Here is a 21,138-nt window from a genome sequence, read left to right as displayed (position 1 = left end):
CCCCGCGATCCGGCACCCTTCCCCGATGCGATCCGGCACCCCCCCCCCCGCCATGATCCAGCACCCCCCGACGCGATTGGGCACCCCCCCGTCACGATCCGACACCCCCCAACATGATTGGACACCCCCCCGCCACGATCCGACACTCCCCCGCCACGATTGGGCACCCCCCGCCGCTTCTTACCCTCATCTGGGCACCCCGAAGATCGGCCTCCTCGTCTGCTGGGCCTTGAGCATCTGCGCATGCTCAAGGCCTGCGAGTTCACGTTCAGGGGAGCAATGCCGGTTCAGACTACAGCATTTGAATTACTTGCAAATGGCTTTCATTTGCTTCCTGCTGAACAGCCTATATCCTGTGGCTATCAAGTGGTTACAACAAGCCAATTTAGCAGTACAAGGTTGTATGCTTTATAAGGATATCACCAATATTCAGTGACTGGACCTTTTTCCCTGATGTCTAGGATTTGGATACTATTCAAAACGTGTTATTTCCTAACCAAGTATTAGAATCATGACTGAAAAAAAAATGACTAGCTTCCATTTAAAGCTCAGAAATGTACACTGGAGAGTTCAATGGCACAAAGTGCACTGCCAAAAAGGGAATATACACAAAAACGGCTATAGCTTTTCAACAGTTCTTATGTTCTAGTGCAGTATGCAACCTAATGCTCCCAACAGATCATGTACAAATGTTAATCTAAGTGTCTAAACATCCTTTTATGTTCCTGGTACCTGTGGATCAGCTTAATGGTGGTTGTATCGACGAACGTTGGCTGTGGAACCTTCTAAAAAATATACATTTTCTTGCCACTCACAACAGCTCTCGGCTCTGGCATTGGTGTGTTGCTTTGGCTGGGGAATGCTGCTGCTCTGTCGCTGGCAGCTCTTCGTCCTCGGGCTCCTCCTCACCGAGCAGGGGGGATAGTTCACTGCCCCGGAAATTATTGATAGAGGCCGGCAGTTGCATCTGCAGCAGTGCCTGTGCTCTCCTCTGAGCTCATCGCGGACGGAGGGCGAGGTCAGCTGCAAAGGCTCAGCGCCACCATCCTGGCCTGCTCACCCCAACGGTTGCGTCTGCGGCAGTGCCTGTGCTCTCCGAGCTCATCGTGGACGGAGGACGAAGTCAGCTGCAAGGGCTCAGCGCATGAGGGCAGTGTCCAGGGATCCAGGAGGGTATAATTCTCTCTGTGGCTGGGTATATTCGCTCCATAAGACGCACCCTTATTTCCACCCACTTTGGGGGGGGGGGGGAAGTGCGTCTTATGGAGCGAAAAATACAGTAGGTTCTTACCTTGCTAATATATTTTCTAGAAGATAGTTGTGTTATCTGGACAGTAGGGTATTCTACATATGCTTGTGAGCTGTAAAAAAGGAATCCATTCCAAGTTTTCAAATCCTCCTCCTTCTCCAGACAGCTCTATTGCCCCTTTCACTTTGTACCAAAGCAGACGATAGCCCTATATAAGAACACCTAAGAGAGAGGGGTATGGGGAGACTCCCTAAACTACAGATCTGTTCTGCTCTGAAAAGTATAACAAACATGTTAAACATTTTAGCTGAACAATTGAAACATTGAAATAACCAATCGGAAACATTTATAGAGCTCTAACATCCCCCCAATGTGTTATAGCAATAGATCATTCTTCACACTCTTGAGGTCTGATTGACATAAAAATCTCAGTTTCAACTCTAACTTCCAGATAGAGACAGTAATCAAGTGGAGTAAATAACAGACACGGTGGGGTTCCAGAATGTCACAACTATCTACTAGAAAAGATATTAGCAAGGTAAGAACCTAATCTCTTCTTCAAGTGTAATAGGTGTGTCAGTCTGGACAGTAGGGACATACAAAAGAAGTCCTAGAAATCTGGGGTGGGACCTTTATGCCTGCTCGTAACTCTGAGGATTCAAAGAAGGTGTCCTCCCATACTGCAATGTCCACTCTGTAGAACATTCCTCCTGTAATTTACAAAGGGCTCTGCTAAATGTGAGCCTTTTAAAAAAACACATATTTTTGATAATACATACTTTGTAGTAGGCATTCACATGGGCAGAGTCTGGGCAGAGTATAGGTAGGGCAGACATTTATGCATATGGAGGGGTATTTTTGATAGGACGTCTAAGCCCAATTTAAAACATCCAGAGTTGGACATCCAAAATATCGGGCCATAATCGAAAAGACATCCATGAAACAGGACGTTTTGGAATTGAACTAGATAAACATTTATAAAATCACTGTAGAAAACATGTTCTCCTGGATGTTTAAAGAATATTGATTAAACTATCTCTAAAACATGGACCTACTAGAATCAAGGAGAAAGTCCCTGTAAGCCCCAGTAAAAACTCTGGGACCAGGTTTAGGAAACATCCTGATCAGTGTGAAAATCCTGTTCACAACTTTAGGAAGGAATCCACCCCTTTTAAGAGTGTCCAGAGCTCAGGCTGATATTGAGAAGGCATGGCCCTTTAAGAGTTTGTCTAACCCTGCTAGGAGGGGACGTGGCTTTTGCCGAGGCTCCCATTTACTGAGCTTTCCTCGTCAGTTAGAGAGGAGAGACAGCTGGGACAAGAAGCTGAGCAGAAGCTGGGAAGGAAGCCAGTCCTTCCAGCTGAACCATGGCCAGAACAATGAAGTTTCCCTGAGGACTGGGAAATGGAGGAACTGGAAGCCAGCCAGACCAAACCAGTTGCAGAAACCCAGCTTGAGGACTATGTCTTGCCTAACTGGGAAGAACCCTTAATGGTTTGTGAGTAGGCTGTTAAGCCAAGCAATTTTTCTTTTCCTTCATGGGAGTTTTGAGTTTATGTTTTTGGAGCAGCTTGTGCACTGCTCTGACTTGTGCTGGGGGGTTGAAGAAGGAAAACTGGAGCCTGTCTCTTGGGAGGGCGGCAACACCTATGGTGTACGGGCTCATCGCCTCCCAGCCTGTTGGGGATTCGGCTCTACCCAACGGGGCCACAGCCACAGCCAGAGAGAGCGTTTACAGAGAACAAGTGTTTGGTGCATGTACTGTTCTGTTAGGCCATGAGTAAGGCCAGAAGGAAAAGTTAAGGACTTTTGTGTTGATGGACTGGACTGACTCTGAAAGCACGGCTTGTGCTAAAGTGAGACTTATTTGCTTCCTAGGAGGAATGAATTGAATTCCTGGAAGCCTGTCCTTTTTTGCTCGTGCAAATTCTGAAATTGTGTTTGGAGTTTTGTTTTCCATTAAACTGTTTTGTTTTGATCAACCAGGAAATCTCAGTGTGCAATTCTTGGGAGGCACTGAGAACTGTGTTCCACTACCTTTATTTAAACTTTGGGACTGGGATTCAGCAAAGCAACTAGGCCTAGGCCTGTCCCACAATGGCTTACAAGAAGTTCAAAATAGAAGTCCCTTTAAAATGTCCCCAATGATGTCAAAATGTTATCGTGGTAGTAATGGGACGTTCTCGATGTCCTGAATGTCTATATATAGCCCTACATGTGGAATGACGATTCTTTGTGGGTGTAGTGAGGAGTTGTTTTGGAGAGAGGAGAGGTGGTTAAGTAATAAAAAAAGAAAGAAATAGAGAGTGAGAGAGATACCGAGAGAGTGCTAATGTGAGAGAGACAGAGAGTGACAGCTAGAGAGACTGTGAGAAAGACAGGTGGTATTCTCGTCCATCCTCCCTGTCGAGGGTAAAGGCCAGGGCAGAGAAGCTCACATCCTAGAGATGACTGCGTGGCTACGTGGATGGTGTCATTGAGAGCATTTTGGCTATCTGAACCATGAGATAATTTTCCAAGGGCTGCTGAGCAAAACACAAAAACGGTGATTTTAGGATTTTTCAGGTGGGGAAACACAAGGGACATGCAGAAACCTCAATAACTACCAAATTCAGACCCTCTCCGATCCCCCTCACAGGCTGTGACAGCTTTACTCACTGTGTGTGACCTGTGCTGGAAATGTGCTGCAGCCTGCCTCAGTTCTCCTAAAGTAGCTGGAATCAGAGAATCACTGTCTCATGCTGAGAATGCCTCATTGAAGCTGATCTTCTGGCTGCCAGTCAGACATGGTGTCTGACCATACCTCCACCCTTGTGGGCCAATAGATGTGCCCAGGAAAGGGCTGAGGCAAAAAACAAATTCAGCCAGCACACTACAAGACACCACTGAGTCCTAGGTATACCAAACAGCCTGCTCTTGAACCTCTGTTCAGCAGTAGGAAGAAAAAAATGTGGGGACGGCCATGAGCTCCTAAGAAACCAATGCAGGCTGGCTAACAGGCATCCTCTAGGATCGTCCTGTCAGCTGCAGACCAAAGTCTGTGTGTTCTCAATGCAGGCAGAATTTAAGAATTGCTCTGAGCACAAAGAAATCCTGAAAAAGGATGAAAACACCAAATAAAATAAGAAAAAAGGGAAAGCAGAACAGAAACATTCCTAAAGGCACGCATGCAGAAGGGAAAAATTGCAGCTGGTGCTATAGCTTCCAGTTATGGACGTTTTTCACAAAACATCTAATCTTGGATTTAGACATCATTTAGAAAATGCCTCTCTATAAAGGCTTCGAGTATATAAGCACCTGTGTGCCTATATAAAACTCTGAGTTGAATACTGTTTACAGAATAACATTCATGCCCAATTTTAGGCATGAGGATTTATATCATGTAAGATCTGGTGTGGATTGTCAAACCTAAATTACATGCAAATCTCCCTTATTTTATAAAACTGCATCTAAATTTGAGGAATGTCCCATATCTGCCCATGCCTCTCTCTTGGCCACGCCCCTTTTTGTGAGCTGTATGTCAAATTTATTTGCAGACCCTGATGCCTAAAATTTTAATTAATGCCAATTAGCACCAATAATTGATTATCATCCAATTATCAGATAATTGGATGCTAATAATCAATTATTGGTGCTAATTGTTTGTTCAATTAAACAGTGTGTGGAAATTGGGCATGTATCCAAATTTCAGTGCACAATTTTGAGCGCCATATATAGAATTAGGCCTTCTATAAATATGTGCATATTTCATAAAATCTGTGTATATACATTAAAGCCCTGCCCCTTCTCTGCCCAAGCTGTGCTTGAGAATGTCTATATACAGTATCAGTGGCGTAACGAGGGCGAGAGGTGTTCGGGGGGATGCCTCTCCCCCTCCCTCATACCTCTTTAACTTCCCTGGCACGAGCAACATCACCAACTTGCTGCCTGTGTTGGCTCTCCTTCTGGCGTCACTTCCTAGGCACAGGACTTGGAAGGTGATGTCAGAGGGACATGCTGACACTGGCATGAGCAGCAGGTTGGAGTTGTTGCTCGCACAGGCAAGGAACTTGGGGTATGGGTGGGGAGAAAGTGAAGGTGTGCACGTGGCAAGGAGAGGAGTGGGAAGGAGCGACGGGCAGAGAGGAAGACGGGCGCTGGTGTCCCCACCAAGATGGTGCCCAGGGCAGACCACTCTCCCACCTTCTACTTACTATACCACTATATATTGTGCCCATAAGCACATAGAGCCTTGCTGATGGATTGTTTTATATGTATGTGGAGTATTTGGTCACACAGTTTTATAAGAGCTATTTTTCATGTATAAAACATGCATTAGAAATGGATAATTTTATAAAATGGACATTAATATATATGTACTGATTATCTAGTCTAATCTAATCTAATACAGGACTTATTAGCCACACAAATTCCAAACAAAAACCTATCGGGGGAATTACAACTAATAACGTAAATAATTAAAAACACAAAAGAGCAATAATACCGAAGTGGTACCAAATTAAAAAAAATTAAACAAAGATTAAAACTGTTTCCAGGATTCAAGATGGCGCTCTTCTGAAAGAAGGAAGCTCCTCCGAGGCAAAGTGTTGCCGAATCGAGCCCAAACCTCAAGCAGGATGGGGTAAAGGAGAGGCAAAGCTCAGGAGCCTCTCCCGGCTTTGGTTGCAGCTCCTGCAATGAAGCAAGCCATGCTTGATCATTTTCAAGCTCCCTTCGGACCAACCACTTCCTCTCCTTCGGTCGCACCCAAAATGGAAGCTTTGAGCAGCATTCTAAACAGAAGGTCTTTGAGCCCCATGCATTGCTACTCTCCTACAGCTGGGAGGTAGCTTTGTTGCTGAGCAGCGTACTGCTGAAGGGTCCTATGTGGAATCAAGCTTTGGCGTGCCCTAAGGGGTCAGCCAGAAAGAATATTAGTCTCGACTCTCAACGGCAGCTGTCAGGGTTCTGGGACAGGAAACTAACTGTAAGTAACCTGCAGAGAGTTAAGAACCAGACTACTCCAGTAATTTATCCATACTATAAAATCTTGAGAAAATTGAGAATAGTACACAATACGGCTGTCCGATTGATATTTGGGTTAAGAAAAATGACCATATTAGTCCTTACTACCGACTGCTGCATTGGCTCCCGGTGGAGGCCCGAGTACTATTCAAATTTTCTTGAATCTGTTTTAAGCTGATTTGGGGATTTGCCCCAAATTACCTTTTATCTCATTTTGTATTATACAGTCCAACGAGCATAACCAGGAATTTCAATTTATTTGCTTATCCAAAAATTACTGGCTGCAGATACAAGACTTTTTTGGATAGGACCCTTGCATTTCAAGCAAGTAAGCAGCAGTCCTGGTGGGGTAATTATATTGGTGGAGTTATGTTGTCTTATGGTGCATTTTGAAAAGTAATTAAGTCAGAGTTGTTTGATAAATTTATTTCCTAAATGAGGATATTACTGTTTTGTTTTTTTTTCATATCATATTTATTGAACAAGAGGCATCTAGACAACTAGAGCCCAAAAGTAGGCAACAAAGCAAACAGTATTTTACATTGCATATATTAGGAAAATTGTTGTATTTTAATTATTTGTATTTCGCTGATTGTCCAGCCTTCTACTGTGTAAACCACCTAGAAATTGTTTGATTATGGCAGTATAGAAGAATAAAGTTATATTATGTTATGAATTAGGAACATGGATAATGAATGAGACCAGCCACCGTGACAGTGGAGTCACGTTGGGAAGCTATCAATGACATGCATTCTTCCTTGCTGGGAACAGTAAAACAAAATACTTATAATATTTTGACTATTTCTGGTGCTGTTCTTGTTCAAGTTCAGGTAACTGGTTAGCTTTTCTCAGAACTGAATTCCTTGAAAACTAAAATGCAGTCTTGTGGAAAGTTTGGAAGTAGCTGCCATTAAAGATAAGAACTTTGATGTTTGGAGTATTTGGAAAATCAGTCTCGTAGGCATAGTTTCAGACTTCTTAACTTTTCTAAGTCTCCTCTTCTTTCAGCTATAGATATGTTTAAAAAATATTTGATTGAAGTTCTAAAGATTCCGGCAGATTCATTGCCACCTGTCACAAGAGCCCTATATATTCAGGGCATGAGGAGATCAACTGACCATAAGAGTCTAGGTGTAAAAGAAGGTGCTATGAACCTTAACTCATTCTTGGAATCTTCGTTAGAAGTTGTTACCCAGAGAACTATTCTGCTAGTATCTTTTGCTTTTGAACTTGATTGCAATACAGTTTTGAGACTTTCCTTTGGACATTTTGAATCGCTGTTTTTTGGTTCAAAAATAAGAGTTTTTCCTGATTTAGCTAGAGGAACACAAATGCGAAGCAAGGCCTTCTTCTCTCTTCAAGTAAGTGTTCAGGCCATAGTCTCTAATTTTGTGTTCTGATTTCCTTGTAAATGTATTATTATTTTCTAAGGTAAACAATTTCAATTTTTTGACCCTAAACAGCTAGAAGATTTTTTGAGGGATAAGGAAGTTAAGGTTATTGTATAATCTCACATGTTCACTATCTGACTGGCTGGTGGGGGGGGGGGGGTGATCTTTTCAATTTATTATTCTTACTTTGATTTATGATTTCCTAAAGTTGTGGATGAGGAACGTATATCTGTTTCTATTATTCTATTATTTGTTTGTATTTCTTCTTTATTTATTTTTCTGTTTTTTTGCTCTGTACTCCATAATTATGGTGTTACCATATTTTTTGCTCCATAAGATGCACCCTAGATTTAGAGGAGGAAAACAAGAAAAAAACCATTCTAAATCAAATTCTCTCTGCCAGGCTCTGCACCCAACGCCACACTTCTTGCCAAACTCTGCCCTGTCCCTCCTCCATGTGTGGCTCGGTACCCTGTCCCTCCTCTGGTGGTCTAGTGGTAGACAGGGCAGGCAGAGGCAGGGCAGGCAGCCCCCCCCCTTCAACACTGAATCTTCCTAAAAGTTACCAGTTGATTCCAGTTCATAATCAGCTGAGCTTGTTCAGATTCTATTCCTACTATAGAGGGGGCAGTTAGTTCAGATTTTATAAGATCATAGGATAGTAATTTAAAACCTGCATAAACCCAAGCTGTCCCTCAGCACTGCCCAACAAAGTTATTTCCAACCTCAAGTCTCCGAAGAGCTTCCTGCGCTCCAGGTACTGCTGCCTTCCCAAGCTGTTCTTGTCAAGACCTTGATAGAGGAGCTTGGGTTTGGTGGAAGGCTCCCTTGATGATGAAGCCCGGGTCTCAGCTTTCTCCTCTGGGGATTGTGGCCAGGTGACACCGATCTCGGGCAGGCTGCGCTTGTTAGAGCCCTGGTAGAGGAGCTTGCGTTTGGCGGAAGGCTCCCGCGATGACGGATCCCGGGTCTCGGCCTTCTCCTCTGGGGCTTACGGCCAGGTGGTGCTGATCTCGGACAGGCCGCACTTGATGACGACAAGGCTTTGTGTTGCTTGTGGGCGGCAACAGCAGCAAGCCTCGTGCGCATCTCCTTCTGCAGCGCCAGCAGTTCTCTTGCCATGGGGCGAATGCAGAGGCTCACGATGGGGGCTTCAGTGGCAGTGGGAGATGCTTGTTTATGGAACGCGTAACTTCCGCGCGCCCTGGTCTCCAGTGAAACAGAGGAGGGGGCGGGGAGAAGCGCTAGGAAGGACGGTAAAGAAGGGGGTGAAGGTTGTGCCACGATTAAAAACAGATACTGGGGGAGGGGATTGTATTCATTCTATAAGACGTACCCTTATTTTCACCCACTTTTTTGGGAAAAAAGTGCGTCTTATGGAGTGAAAAATATGGTATATAGGGGTCCTTTTACTAAGGCGCACTAGCTAAATATCAGTGTGCACTATAATAATAATAATTTTTATTCTTATATACTGCCAAACCATTAGTTCAAGGCGATTTACAGCAAGAAGGAACTGCACAAACAGTGAATTACTTACATAAGCATATCAAAATTTCTCAGAAAATACAAAATAGCAATTAAGTGACATATTTATCAAAAAATAAGTTTTAAGAATTTTTCTAAATAAGTAATAAGACTGAGCTTGGGGAATAAGCGTATTCCAACATGAATTCATTGCACTAGCTTGAAATGCAGAAGTTTTTCCTAAGAATCTCTTATAACGACATGCCAGTTTGTTTTTCGTGTATTCTTATTTGAATTAAAAAAAATTCAAAGTGGGAATAGAGGTAGGTTGGAGTCAATCCAAATAAAACTTTATAACCGATACAGTCTATGGATGTGTTAGCATTTAGCGTGCGCTAAAACGGCTAGCGCGCCTTAGTAAAAGGACCCCATAATTGAAAAAACAAATGTCTATAATGAAAATAAAGATTAAAAATGATTATGCACAAAAATGATTATAATCATAGCATATAAGCACACATGTGCACCCCCTTGTACATGTATAAGTTCCAAAATTCTGCCTAAGTGCTATTCTGTAAATCAGTGATTCCTAAACCATATCCTTGAGGATCTCTAGCCAATAAGATTTTCAGGATATCCACAATGAGTATTCATGAGATAGATTTGCATACCAAGGCAGCAAATCAATCTCATTAATATTCATTGTGGGTATTCTGAAACCTGACTGGCTGGGTTACCTCCCGGACAGATTTGGGCATCACTGTTATAAATACACTTTGGGAGGGGGGAGGATTCATCAATATTAAGACAGCTTATTTTAACACAAGTTGTGCTATTTTAGCACAAGGTCTCACTGGATAAAATGGGAAATGACTTGTAGTAAAATAACCCATCTTAACAGTAACACACACTGATGAATTTCTCACCCCCCCCCCCCCCCAATAGCATGTGTTTTTCAGGGCAGAGTCTAGGCAGGACTCATACTTCTGTGGAACTTGATTTGCACTTTCAACCTGGTTAAGGTTGGACAATTTTCACTCAGTCCTTTTACATGTGTAAATTCTGGCTTTTGAAAATCACTCCTTTTATTTTTTATGAATATCTGTCCAACATACAATTCAACTGATATATGCATGTGAGCCTATCGACTCATTCTTGATAATGAAACTAACCTCGGCCATTTCGATACGCCCATCAGAATTTTTATCATACTTCTTCATGAATTCTCTCAGCTTTTCTCCAAAGTTGACAGTTGCACCTTCCTATTCAAAAAAGAGAGATTCTTTCTTCATAAGAATGGCTCATTTCAATAACCTTGTGAAGGAACTAATTGTACATAATGCAATTATCCAGGAATGCTGATTTGAGAGGTATAAAAGGACTGAGAAACACTGCAAAAAACATAAAACCAAAACTGTGGTGGTTTCTGATGTATTCTGATCTTGTTTCAAAACTCTCTATTTCCTTCCCTACCTGCATCTGATTCTTTTGGCAGGGAGAAAGGGGTGCTGATGGAGCCATTGGAGATCCTTTGTAAACTGCAGTTCTCACTTTTCAAACTGTACTGGTCTTTCCAAACCCTGTTCTTCTGACTGCCTCTGAAAGCTCTTGAAAATGACCTTCTGCTGGGTTATCCCAGCACAACTTCTCCTGCTCTCTTCTGAAGTTTTTTACTTTCTCTTTTGCCCAGCTATAAAGTCATACACAGCAATGAGGCACCATTATGACCTCATACTTGTGAAATCATATTGGGCTGCAGCATCTCTTGTAAACTACTCAACCTGGTTTGTTTTTTTATCTGAATGCCTTTCCTCTTTTTCATAGAATTGTAGGAGTTATTGTTCCAGATTTCAGGACTTTGCAGGAAATGTCAAGGTTTTAATAGAAGAGGCCTTGCAAATTTTCAAAGAGGCCAATTTAGGAGCCTCTCTCTCATAGTTTTGAGCATAACCCTTTGAATATTAGGTTCTTAAAAGTCTTCTCATGATGTTCACTGTACTGAGGATTCAGTTGATGGGAGAGAGAATGAACACAGGAAGGGAGAAAAATGAAGAGGAGAGAAGGAAGAGGAGAAAAATACTTAACAATAACAAAAAAAAGAGGTGTTCTCACCACTCCAGCTCCCTTCCTGGCAGCTTCTAGCTCCCGGAAAAAGTTCTCCAACTCTTTACCTTCAATATAACCATTTCCTAAAAAAAGAGATAAAGAAATTAATGCTTCATTACTACAGGGGAGATACAGAAGAGCCAGAATCATGTCCTGTGAATTATAGAGCCGCAACATTATACTGGTCCACAGCCCTGACGCAGCCTGAGGGCGAAACGGTCAGCTAGCTTAACTTTGGCAAAGGGACTAGCGCAGAGACAGCAGGAAATTGAATAATAACGATTTTTCACTGCCTATTTTCATCAACATCCTGCCCGGGATCTAAAAGTTAAGTCCTTGTTTAAAAACCATAAGTTTAAGAACTAAAAGTGTTTTTGATTAACAACAGGGCAGGAGGGGAGCATGATCCAGTGAGGTTAATTCCCTTTCTAGTGTACTTGTGAAACATATATAACACACGGGGATCTGAGGCTCAGTCCCATAGATAGTAACCAAAAAGGAATTAAGTTTATGAGCTATTCATAGTAGATTTACACCTCTGAATAACTAAGAAAATTGAAATGACATTTGAGAAGGGTATTTTTTGAAATGAATATATGTTCTTTCTCATCCTGTATATGATTTTGGTGCCAACTGGTAATTTCCAATGCCATTATCTTGATAATGCTGCTGAAAATGATCACCAACTGCTCCAGTGTTCTCTGGATAGTGCTGGGACAGTCTAGAGGTGGAGATAAGACAGAGACAGATGTTGTATGAGTACTACGATATCCAGTGCCAGGATCTGGATAACTGGGCAAATTAAGACAGCAAAATCGCTGTCACGGGCTGCCAGTTGTTATCTGAGCACTTAACGCTGGAGTACAACAGTATCCAAGTACAACACAGTGCTGAATAACCAGGTATCAAATTAAACACTGTGGTCAGTGTCTGAAGTCAGCACTGACTATGGTGGCTAAATATTACCTCCAAACTTTCTTATAGCTCTAACACTACAGGGAAATGATTCAGACGGAATCATTCATTTGGTAGATGAATCTCTCTATTCCTAGAGGGTTTGGTTCATTTATTTTTACATGCAGGATTTCATCTATTTTCTGTCTTTTTGACAATAGGATTCTTTAAAAAAAATGCATTTTTTGGAAGCATAACTGGGAAGACAGAAAGCAATAAAGCATTCTATTGATATTATCACTCATATTCACTATTAACAATTTGTTGCTGAATGACAGACACACTGGCACCATCTGAAGCATACAAAAATGTTAAGGAAAATATACAGCCCTATTTTAGATAGAATGTAAAAGCTCCAATTGATATGTTCAGGTCTGTACATGTACAATTATGGTAGTATTTTACTGTAGGAAAGGATCTGCCAACGTAGTCTTTACTAAAATAGTGCAGAAGGGCATGTGTATTTTGCCTGCATTTCATAAATATACTATGCCACTGAAGGCATACAACAACTTAAACAATGTGACAATCCTGCAACCCCGAGTCTTGTCACAGAGAGATTTGGTAGGAATTACAAGCCCAGATGCAGAGGGGCGAACCAAGTCAGAGCTCGGGGGAGTAAGTCAGCTGACTATCCTGTGGACTCAGAGGGAGAAAGGGAAGCAGGTCCAGAAAGCTGGGACTGATCTGATAATGTCCTGAGATCAAGCAGTAAAGATTGGTCTTATGGGTTTGCAGAGTCTGTGAAGCAGAAGGCAGCACAGCAGGGTGCCTTGAGAACAGTTCAAGCCAAGGGAAGAAAACTTTCTTCCCTGCAGCAAAAGGGGAGTGGTTTCTTCCCTCAGCTTAAATGGAGACTCTCTAATGAGCTAAAGGGGAGCAGGGGAAGGAGGCAGAGGAACGGAAGCCAGAACGAGGAGGAGCCTCAGACCGGAGGAAGGAGGAGGAGCAGAACAAGGCTTGGCAGTAGAGCAGAGGCAGGACGGGGCTGAGCAGTTCCTCAGCACTGACTGGGAAATGACTGAGGAACAGACTGGTAATTTGGACACCGAATTCCTTCCCCCAGAGCCAATGGTGTTGGAGGAAAGTGGGGCTATACAGGAAAGCTGGTCAGAGGAAATGGAGAGCTGAATATCCTGGAAAAGGTCTGTGAACAGAGGTTTTGTTTTGGCTGTATTTCTCTGTTTGCTCTTTGAATTAATGACTGTGGGAGTTACTAGGGAAAATAATCCTGTCCTGCTATTGCACATGTTAGTGTGCTGGAATTTGTAAAGGATACAGTAATCTCCTCTTCAGGTTATGTTCACAGCTGAACCAAACGCCAGGCTGTAATGCTGGCTAGTTTAAACCTCAGAGTTTCCTGGCTTCAGGGCTCCGTGAAAATCCCAGCTGTAAAGAGATTGCCATAGCAACTAACTAACTCAATTAGCCTGCCGGCCTCGTAGGGAGAAGGAGATTAACCCTCTCAGGGAAAAGCCTGCTCGGGACTAGGAAGAAAGTCCAGCCCAGCTGGAGAGAGTAAGTGCACTGCAGGACAGCACAGAATATTTCTCAGACATGAACAGGAATGTCTCTTCTGTAAAGCTACAGTGGAAAGTTATTTGTGCTAACTGTTTCACTTCCTAGCCTCATGAAATACTAAGGACTGTATGTGGCTTATCAACCAAGCCCAGAGCTGATTGCTGGGTGATCAAGGGTGCAAGGAACTTTTTCTGTTGGTTGTTGTATGATGTTCATGCTACCAGGAAAACCGGGAGTGGCACAGTGATTCCACGGCCGGTGGCCGAATAAAAGCTTATGTTTTGCACCAAGGCCATTCTGACAAGCGTGATTTTTTTCAAAGCCCTTGGGGAATAAGCTTAGTTGGGCATTTGCCAGCGGCTACCAACTTGAAAGGAGACCCTAATTCTAAAGGGACCATGCCAGTAACAAACCTTGTGTCACTACCCGACGGCTCAGGGTGTTCGCAGAGAGCGCGGGTGTGACAACATATAAGTTACACATGCAAGTGGGTTTTTCATACCATACACAAGTAGGTTTGAAAAATGGCAAGCATATACATGTAGCTTACAGATATAAATTGTGAAACACTTTGCATTACATTATGCATTCAATTCTAGTCACCTGTATTGTAAAAAAAAAAAAAAAGGTATATCACAATTAGAAAAAGTTCAAAGAAGAGCAACCAAAACGATAAAGAGGAAAGGCTAAAGAGGTAAGGTCTCTTCAGCTTGGAAAAGAGATGAATAAAGGGAAATATGACTGAGGTCTACAAAATCCTGAGTGAGACTGATGGTCTCTAGACATCTCACTGACAAATTATAGAGAGGCATTATCAGTTCTGGGTTTTTTTTATAGGTTCAGCCCTAAATGCCTGCTATCATTTCTCTGGCTCTTACCATCACCTTATAACTCTTTTTGTGACCTTGATAACACCAGATATGATCATCCAAGGTCTTCCTGCCGCTTGAACATCAGCATCTTATCACCATCCTCTATTGCCCCTAAAATTTCTGTGCACATTTTGCACTGAAACTTAGTTGCAGAGTACTTGGCCAGTATTTGAGTTCTCTGCTTATCCACTCTGTTGCACATTTAGGACCAAGTTTGTTAAAAGGTATTAAAAAAGCACTAATACACATTTATATGCTTTATTTACTAGGCTTCATTTTATGAAATGGGACCGATGTACTGATAACATACTCACATGGATTATCAACAGGCTGGAGCATAGGAAACAGAGAGTGGGGGTAAATGGACAAAACTCGGACTGGAAGAGCGTCACCAGTGGGGTGCCACAGGGCTCAGTGCTTGGACCCGTGCTCTTCAAAATCTTTATAAATGATCTGGACATTGGTACGACGAGTGAGGTGATTAAATTTGCAGACGATACGAAGTTATTCAGAGTAGTGAAGACACTTGGGGATTGCGAAGATCTGCAACGTGACATAATCAAGCTTGAGAAATGGGCATCGACATGGCAAATGAGGTTCAACGGGGATAAGTGTAAAGTGATGCATGTCAGTAACAAAAATCTTATGCACAAATACAGGATGTCCGGGGCGGTACTTGGAGAGACCTCCTAGGAAAGAGACTTGGGAATTCTGATTGACAAGTCGATGAAGCCGTCCGCGCGTGCAATGTGTTGGTGGCAGCGAAAAGGGCTAACAGAATGCTAGGAATGATAAAGAAGGGGGATCACGAACAGATCGGAGAAGGTTATCATGCTTCTGTATCGGGCCATGGGCGCCCTCACCTGGAGTACTGCGTCTAGCACTGGTCGCCGTACATGAAGAAGGACACAGTGAGAGATTAGAGAAACTGGGCCTCTTCTCCCTTGAAAAGAGGAGACTGAGAGGGGACATGATCGAAACATTCAAGATACTGAAGGGAATAGACTTAGTAGATAAAGACAGATTGTTCACCCTTTCCAAGGTAGGTAGAACGAGAGAGCACTCCCTAAAGCTGAAAGGGGATAGATTCCGCACAAACGTAAGGAAGTTCTTCTTCACCCAGAGAGTGGTAGACAACTGGAATGTTCTTCCAGAGTCTGTTATAGGGGAAAACACCCTCCAGGGATTCAAGACAAAGTTGGACAAGTTCCTGCTAAACTGGAATGTACACAGGTGAGGCTGGACTCATTTAGAGCACTGGTCTTTGACCTAAGGGCTGCTGCGTGAGCAGACTGCTGGACAAGATGGACCACTGGTCTGACCCAGCAGCGGCAATTCTTATGTTCTTATTAATGTTGTAACTATGCACTAATGCAGTAGTGCACTTCAGTACATCTAGCCCAGTATATCGCAAACTGTGTGCCGTGGTACACTAGTATGCCTCCTGAGATTTCAGGTGTGCTGCGACACACTAGGGAGGAGGAGAGGCGTCTGCTGACTGTCTATAGGATGTGCCTCTCGTGGTGACATCTGCACACTTCTGGATGCCTCGAGCTGCGGCCACTATGTTTAGTGTGCCGCAGCTTGACAAAGTTTGCGGGACACTGATCTAGCCTTTAATGTCATGTGGAAAAAAAATCCAACTTCCCTGTGTACCCCTCTGCAGAAGAGAAAATGCATGAGCAGCATCAGTTCAGGTACTCCTTTCATCTTCTAAATATGTGCTCTTATACACTGTCCAGTTACAGAAGAGAGATGACATGGGCAATAACAGTGCAAACTTTTCCTCTACATAAGATAAGAACATAAGAATAGCCTTACTGGGTCATACCAATGGTACATCAAGCCCAGTAGTCCTTCTCACGGTGGCCAAGCCAGGTCCCTAGTACCTGGCCAAAACCCAAGGAATAGCAACATTCCATGCTACTGATCCAGAGCAAGCAGTGGCTTCCCCCATGTCTCTCTCAATAAAAGACTATGGACTTTTCCTCCAGCAAATTGTCCAAACCTTTCTTAAAACCAGCTATGCTATCTGCTCTTACAACAAGCTCTAACACACAGCAGCACAACAAAGGGTGGGCTGCTCCTGTGGTGGCCATTTGGGAAGGAGTTCCAGCTTGAGAATAAATTGCTGTCAAGGCCATGCCCCTGATGAAGGAAACGAAACTTGGTACTAGGTTGGGTTCTCTATATGGCATTACAATCTATAGTACTGCTTGAAATAATAATAATAATAATAACTTTATTTTTGTATACCGCAGTACCAGAAGCAGTTCAGAGCAGTTTACAGAGGAAGAAACTGTACATAGACAGCGAAGTTACAGAGAGTATTGTCAATTACATTGGTTGAGTAGATCGATTACATTAGGGAGTCGAGAATGGTTGGGTAAGACCGGAAATAGGTCAGATATGCAGTAAGTATATCAGCGGTACAATACATTGGGGGGTTGGGGGGGAGTCAGAGAAATTTGTCAAAGAGATATGTTTTGATTGATTTCCTGAAGGCTTGGTAGGAGGGTGTATTTGAAATGAGGGTGGTAAGACATTTATTCTATTTGCCAGCTTGGAATGACAGTGTTCTATCGAGGAATCTCTTGTAGATACAGCTCTTCATGGAGGGGAAGACAAACAGATAGGTATTACGTGTGCAGGAGGTGCCTGGAAATACAAAATGGTGCGACAGGTAGATCGGGGATGAACCAGTTATTGTTTTCAAGCAAAGGCAGGCAAACTTGAAGATGATCCTTGCCTCCATTGGTAACCAGTGAAGTTTTCTGTAGAACGGGCTTACATGATCCAACTTTTTTAGACCATAAATAAGATGGACAGCAGTATTCTGTGTTATTCTTAAGTGTTTTATGGTTTTCTTAAAGAATCCCAAGTATATGATATTACAGTAATCTAAGGTGCTTAGAATGAGTGACTGAACCAGTAGTCGAAAGGAGCGGAAGTCAAAATAGTGTTTGATGGTACGCAGTTTCCAGAGAGTGCAAAAGCATTTTTTAATTTGGGCATTGGTATGATCTTCAAATGTCAGGCATCGATCCAGAGTGGCTCCTAGGATTTTGATAGTAAGTTGATTGGGTAGGTAAGCCCGTTTAATTTCAGAGAGGTATTCATTAACTTGTGATTGGGACTTGCCAGGAAAAGCTTGGTTTTTTTCTGGATTTAGTTTTAGTTTGAATTGAGTGGTCCATTGTTCTGCCTTACTGAGAATGGAAGAGGTGAGTTATTTAGTCTCTTGTGTCAATGAGGTTATAGGGATGATGATAGTAATATCATCGGCATAGATGTATGCTTTCAGTTTTCGATCGGATAGCATACAAGCCAATGGTGCCATGTAGACGTTGAACAGAGAAGGAGAGAGAGGGGTTGCTCCAGGGTTGGGAGAAGGTGCCATCATTGTGGACTTGGTAGGTGCGGTTTTTTAAGAAGCCAGTGATCCAGGTTAATACCTGTCCCGAGATGCCAATGGAATCTAGGCATCTGATCAGAATGTCGTAGTCGACAAGATCGAAGGCACTCCTTAGGTCGAATTGAAGTACCAGTGCGCTTTTGCCCAGAGAAAACAAATGGAAGAGGTGATCGGACAATGATGCTAGGACAGTTTCTGTGCTGTAGTTTGTACGAAATCCTGACTGAGAGTCGTGTAGAATGTTAAACTTCTCGAGGTGTTTTGTAAGGTCAAGATTAACTAGACCTTCTATTAGTTTGAGGAAGAGAGGGATATTGGCAATGGGTCTGTAGTTGGCCGCCGAAGAGACTGGTTCTTTGGGATTTTTGATGATAGGAGGAGTCACAAGAATATGGCCGAGTTCCGACAGGAAGTGGCCAGTGGACAGACAGAGAGAGACCCAGTTGAAAAGTTCGGCTTTGAATGGGAGGGGGGCTGTTTTCATGATAGCCGAAGGACTATTATCTAGAAGACAGTTGAATTTAGCATATTTAGAATAGAGCATGAGGAACTGGTTCCAATCTGGGTTGTCGAAGTGATTTCAGATCATGTCAGTAGTTGAGCCTTCATTTTCTAGGGCAGATAGATTGATTGACGGGTCTGAGCTTGTAGTTACAAGAGACGTTTTCAGAGTGCGAATTTTTTGGGCAAAATAGTCAGCTAGGTTTGCGGCGGAAGGTGGGAGATCTGTGTGGGAGCGTTTGTGTAGATCAATATCAAATAAGGACTTGACTATTTTTGAAGAGTTCTTTGCTGTTCAGCGAAGGGGAGTTGATTGTTTGGGAGTAATGTTTGCAGCGCTTTTCTTTGATCATACTTTTGTACTCTTTGGCTTTTAGACGTCAAGTGTGCCTGTCAATATCTTTTCCTGATTTGCACCATATTCTTTCTAATTTACGTACTTCTCGTTTTAGAGATAATAGGTCAGCATCAAACCAGCTGGCTAATAAACGGTGTCTTTTATACATACTTTCAGTGGTGCAATGTCGTTAAGGATCTGATTACTGAAATTTTTCCATCCTAGGATGAAATTTGGGGCTGAATCAGGGATGGATATTAGGCTATAGTGTGACCAAAATTCAACTGGGTTAAGTTGTCCTCTAGTCCATATCGTTTTCTCTTTGTGAATGATCCTAGGGTTCTATTTGGTTTGTTATTTGAGCCAGTGTAATTCAAAATTACATAGGAGATGGTATGACATGGGGGTGTTAGCCCAGGTTTCACCTTTAAAACTTACACTAGGGGTGGTAGGGGTGTTGGAAAGAGATCTGATCACATTTAAGTGGTGGCCTTTCCTGTGAGTTTTTGTTGGAGGTGGTCTGGAGAGGCCTAGAGATGTGAGGAAGGAAAGTAAATCTGCAACGTTGGAGTTCTCTTCCTGCTCAAGGTGTAGGTTGACATAACCGGTGAGAAGTTATAGGCGCTGGCTACAGAATTTGTAAGGAGGAATTCATAGAGATCTTCTTTTGCTAGGTTCCATTTGTTAGGAGGGGTATAGAATACTGTGACGATCAAGTTATCTTTACAGTCCTCTTTGGATATTTTGCAGGTGAGAATTTCCAGGTCGTTGGATAGTTTGGAGTCAAGTGTTTAAAACTGGAAGTGATCTCGGAGGATTATTGCTAAACCACCTCCTCTCTTTGCCAGAGACAATTATTTTATTTTTTACTTTAAATTTTTTGAATTTCATTATGCATCTACTTATATGGTTTGTGTCTAACAGAAATAGTATTTTGAATGTGGGCTATCCACAATGGTGGGCAATGATTTTGAAGTTATATTTGGTGCCTGATATAAAGACTGGTTGCTATTTTTCCACAATCAATTTGGGTTAAATATTTCAGCCCTTTAGCATGATGGTCCCTTATGTTTTATGAAGGAATGTATTGTGGTGTAGCAAAGCTAGCAGCAGAGATCTCAAATGCTACCTTACCAATGGCCCTTGATACTGCTATAGAGGGGCTAACTTCAAGCTGAAAGGGTAGTTTATTCTCAATGAAAATTGAAAGGGGATAGATTCCGTACAAACATAAGGAAATTCTGCTTCACCCAGAGAGTGGTAGAAAACTGGAACGCTCTTCCGGAGTCTGTCATAGGGGAAAACACCCTCCAGGGATTCAAGTCAAAGTTAGATAAGTTCCTGCTGAACCGGAACGTACGCAGGTAGGGCTAGTCTCAGTTAGGGTGCTGGTCTTTGACTAGAGGGCCGCCATGTGAGCAGACTGCTGGGCATGATGGACCACTGGTCTGACCCAGCAACAGCAATTCTTATGTTCTTATATGACCTTTCTACTGAACCTACCAACAAATAGTTACAACTGGGGCAAAATAATGATTGTGATTGTAACACCTTCCCTCCTGTGAAGTGCATTGAGGCTACCAATAGTTTTCATCAAACATCTTTAAGAGGGTAAAGACTTCCATCACTAATCCGAGTTGAATATGAACAATCAGTGAACCAAAGCTCTGTAATCACATGTCAATCTACTGAGTTACCTAGTCCTCAGGTGGATGCTCTCTGAATGAGCATTGTCCATTTGATCAGGAGGTCGGTCAGAGCAATCAATATATTACCTTTTTATTCTGTTGGACAAAAGGTTTGCGTGTTCCCTTTCTCTTGGCTCCTAAAGCCTCTCCTCTAGTTTCCTCAATTATTCTATTATGGAAAATAAAAAGAAAGGGAGCTATCAGATTTTCCTTCCTGAAGGTCAGGCCCTTTTCTTGTTTAGAAAACAAAGAGTCTGGTTGGAAATCAGATCTCTGTTGGAAGAAGGGAGAGAAGGTAAATTATACACTTCTCTTTCACTATGGAGGTCAGATATGTAATCTGGCCTATTCCACAGGTACAATGAACATGGAAGCTGGTAGGGATCTGTGCACAAGTTTGGGCACAATATTGGATTAGCAGAGAATGCTTCAAAGCAGAACTGGATAAAGTAGTGTGGTTTTTTTTACAGTAGTCCACATTAAAGGTAATAAACAGAAATAAAACAAAACAACAGGAATGAAAATAAATTGATACCTTTTTATTGGACAAAAATGGTATCACCATATTTTCATTCCTGTTCTTTTCTATCAATGGAAGTATATTGGCAGAATTCCATCAGGGTCTACTACAAC

General features: G+C 42.5%; 1 protein-coding gene across 1 annotated transcript in view; it reads right to left on the bottom strand.

Annotated features, from left to right (window-relative positions):
- Positions 1-21,138, bottom strand: part of CALB2 (calbindin 2) — a 139,581-nt gene that overhangs the window by 104,794 nt on the left and 13,649 nt on the right. The window contains exons 3-4 of the mRNA XM_033942941.1: positions 11,224-11,300; positions 10,284-10,373 (exon numbers count right to left, since the gene is read on the bottom strand). Of these exons, the coding sequence (XP_033798832.1) occupies positions 10,284-10,373; positions 11,224-11,300 (167 nt within the window). The remainder of the gene's footprint in view (positions 1-10,283; positions 10,374-11,223; positions 11,301-21,138) is intronic.

Source organism: Geotrypetes seraphini, chromosome 4 (genome assembly GCF_902459505.1).
Source record: "Geotrypetes seraphini chromosome 4, aGeoSer1.1, whole genome shotgun sequence".
Taxonomy (NCBI): domain Eukaryota; kingdom Metazoa; phylum Chordata; class Amphibia; order Gymnophiona; family Dermophiidae; genus Geotrypetes; species Geotrypetes seraphini.
This window is presented reverse-complemented; position numbering and strand designations above follow the sequence as displayed.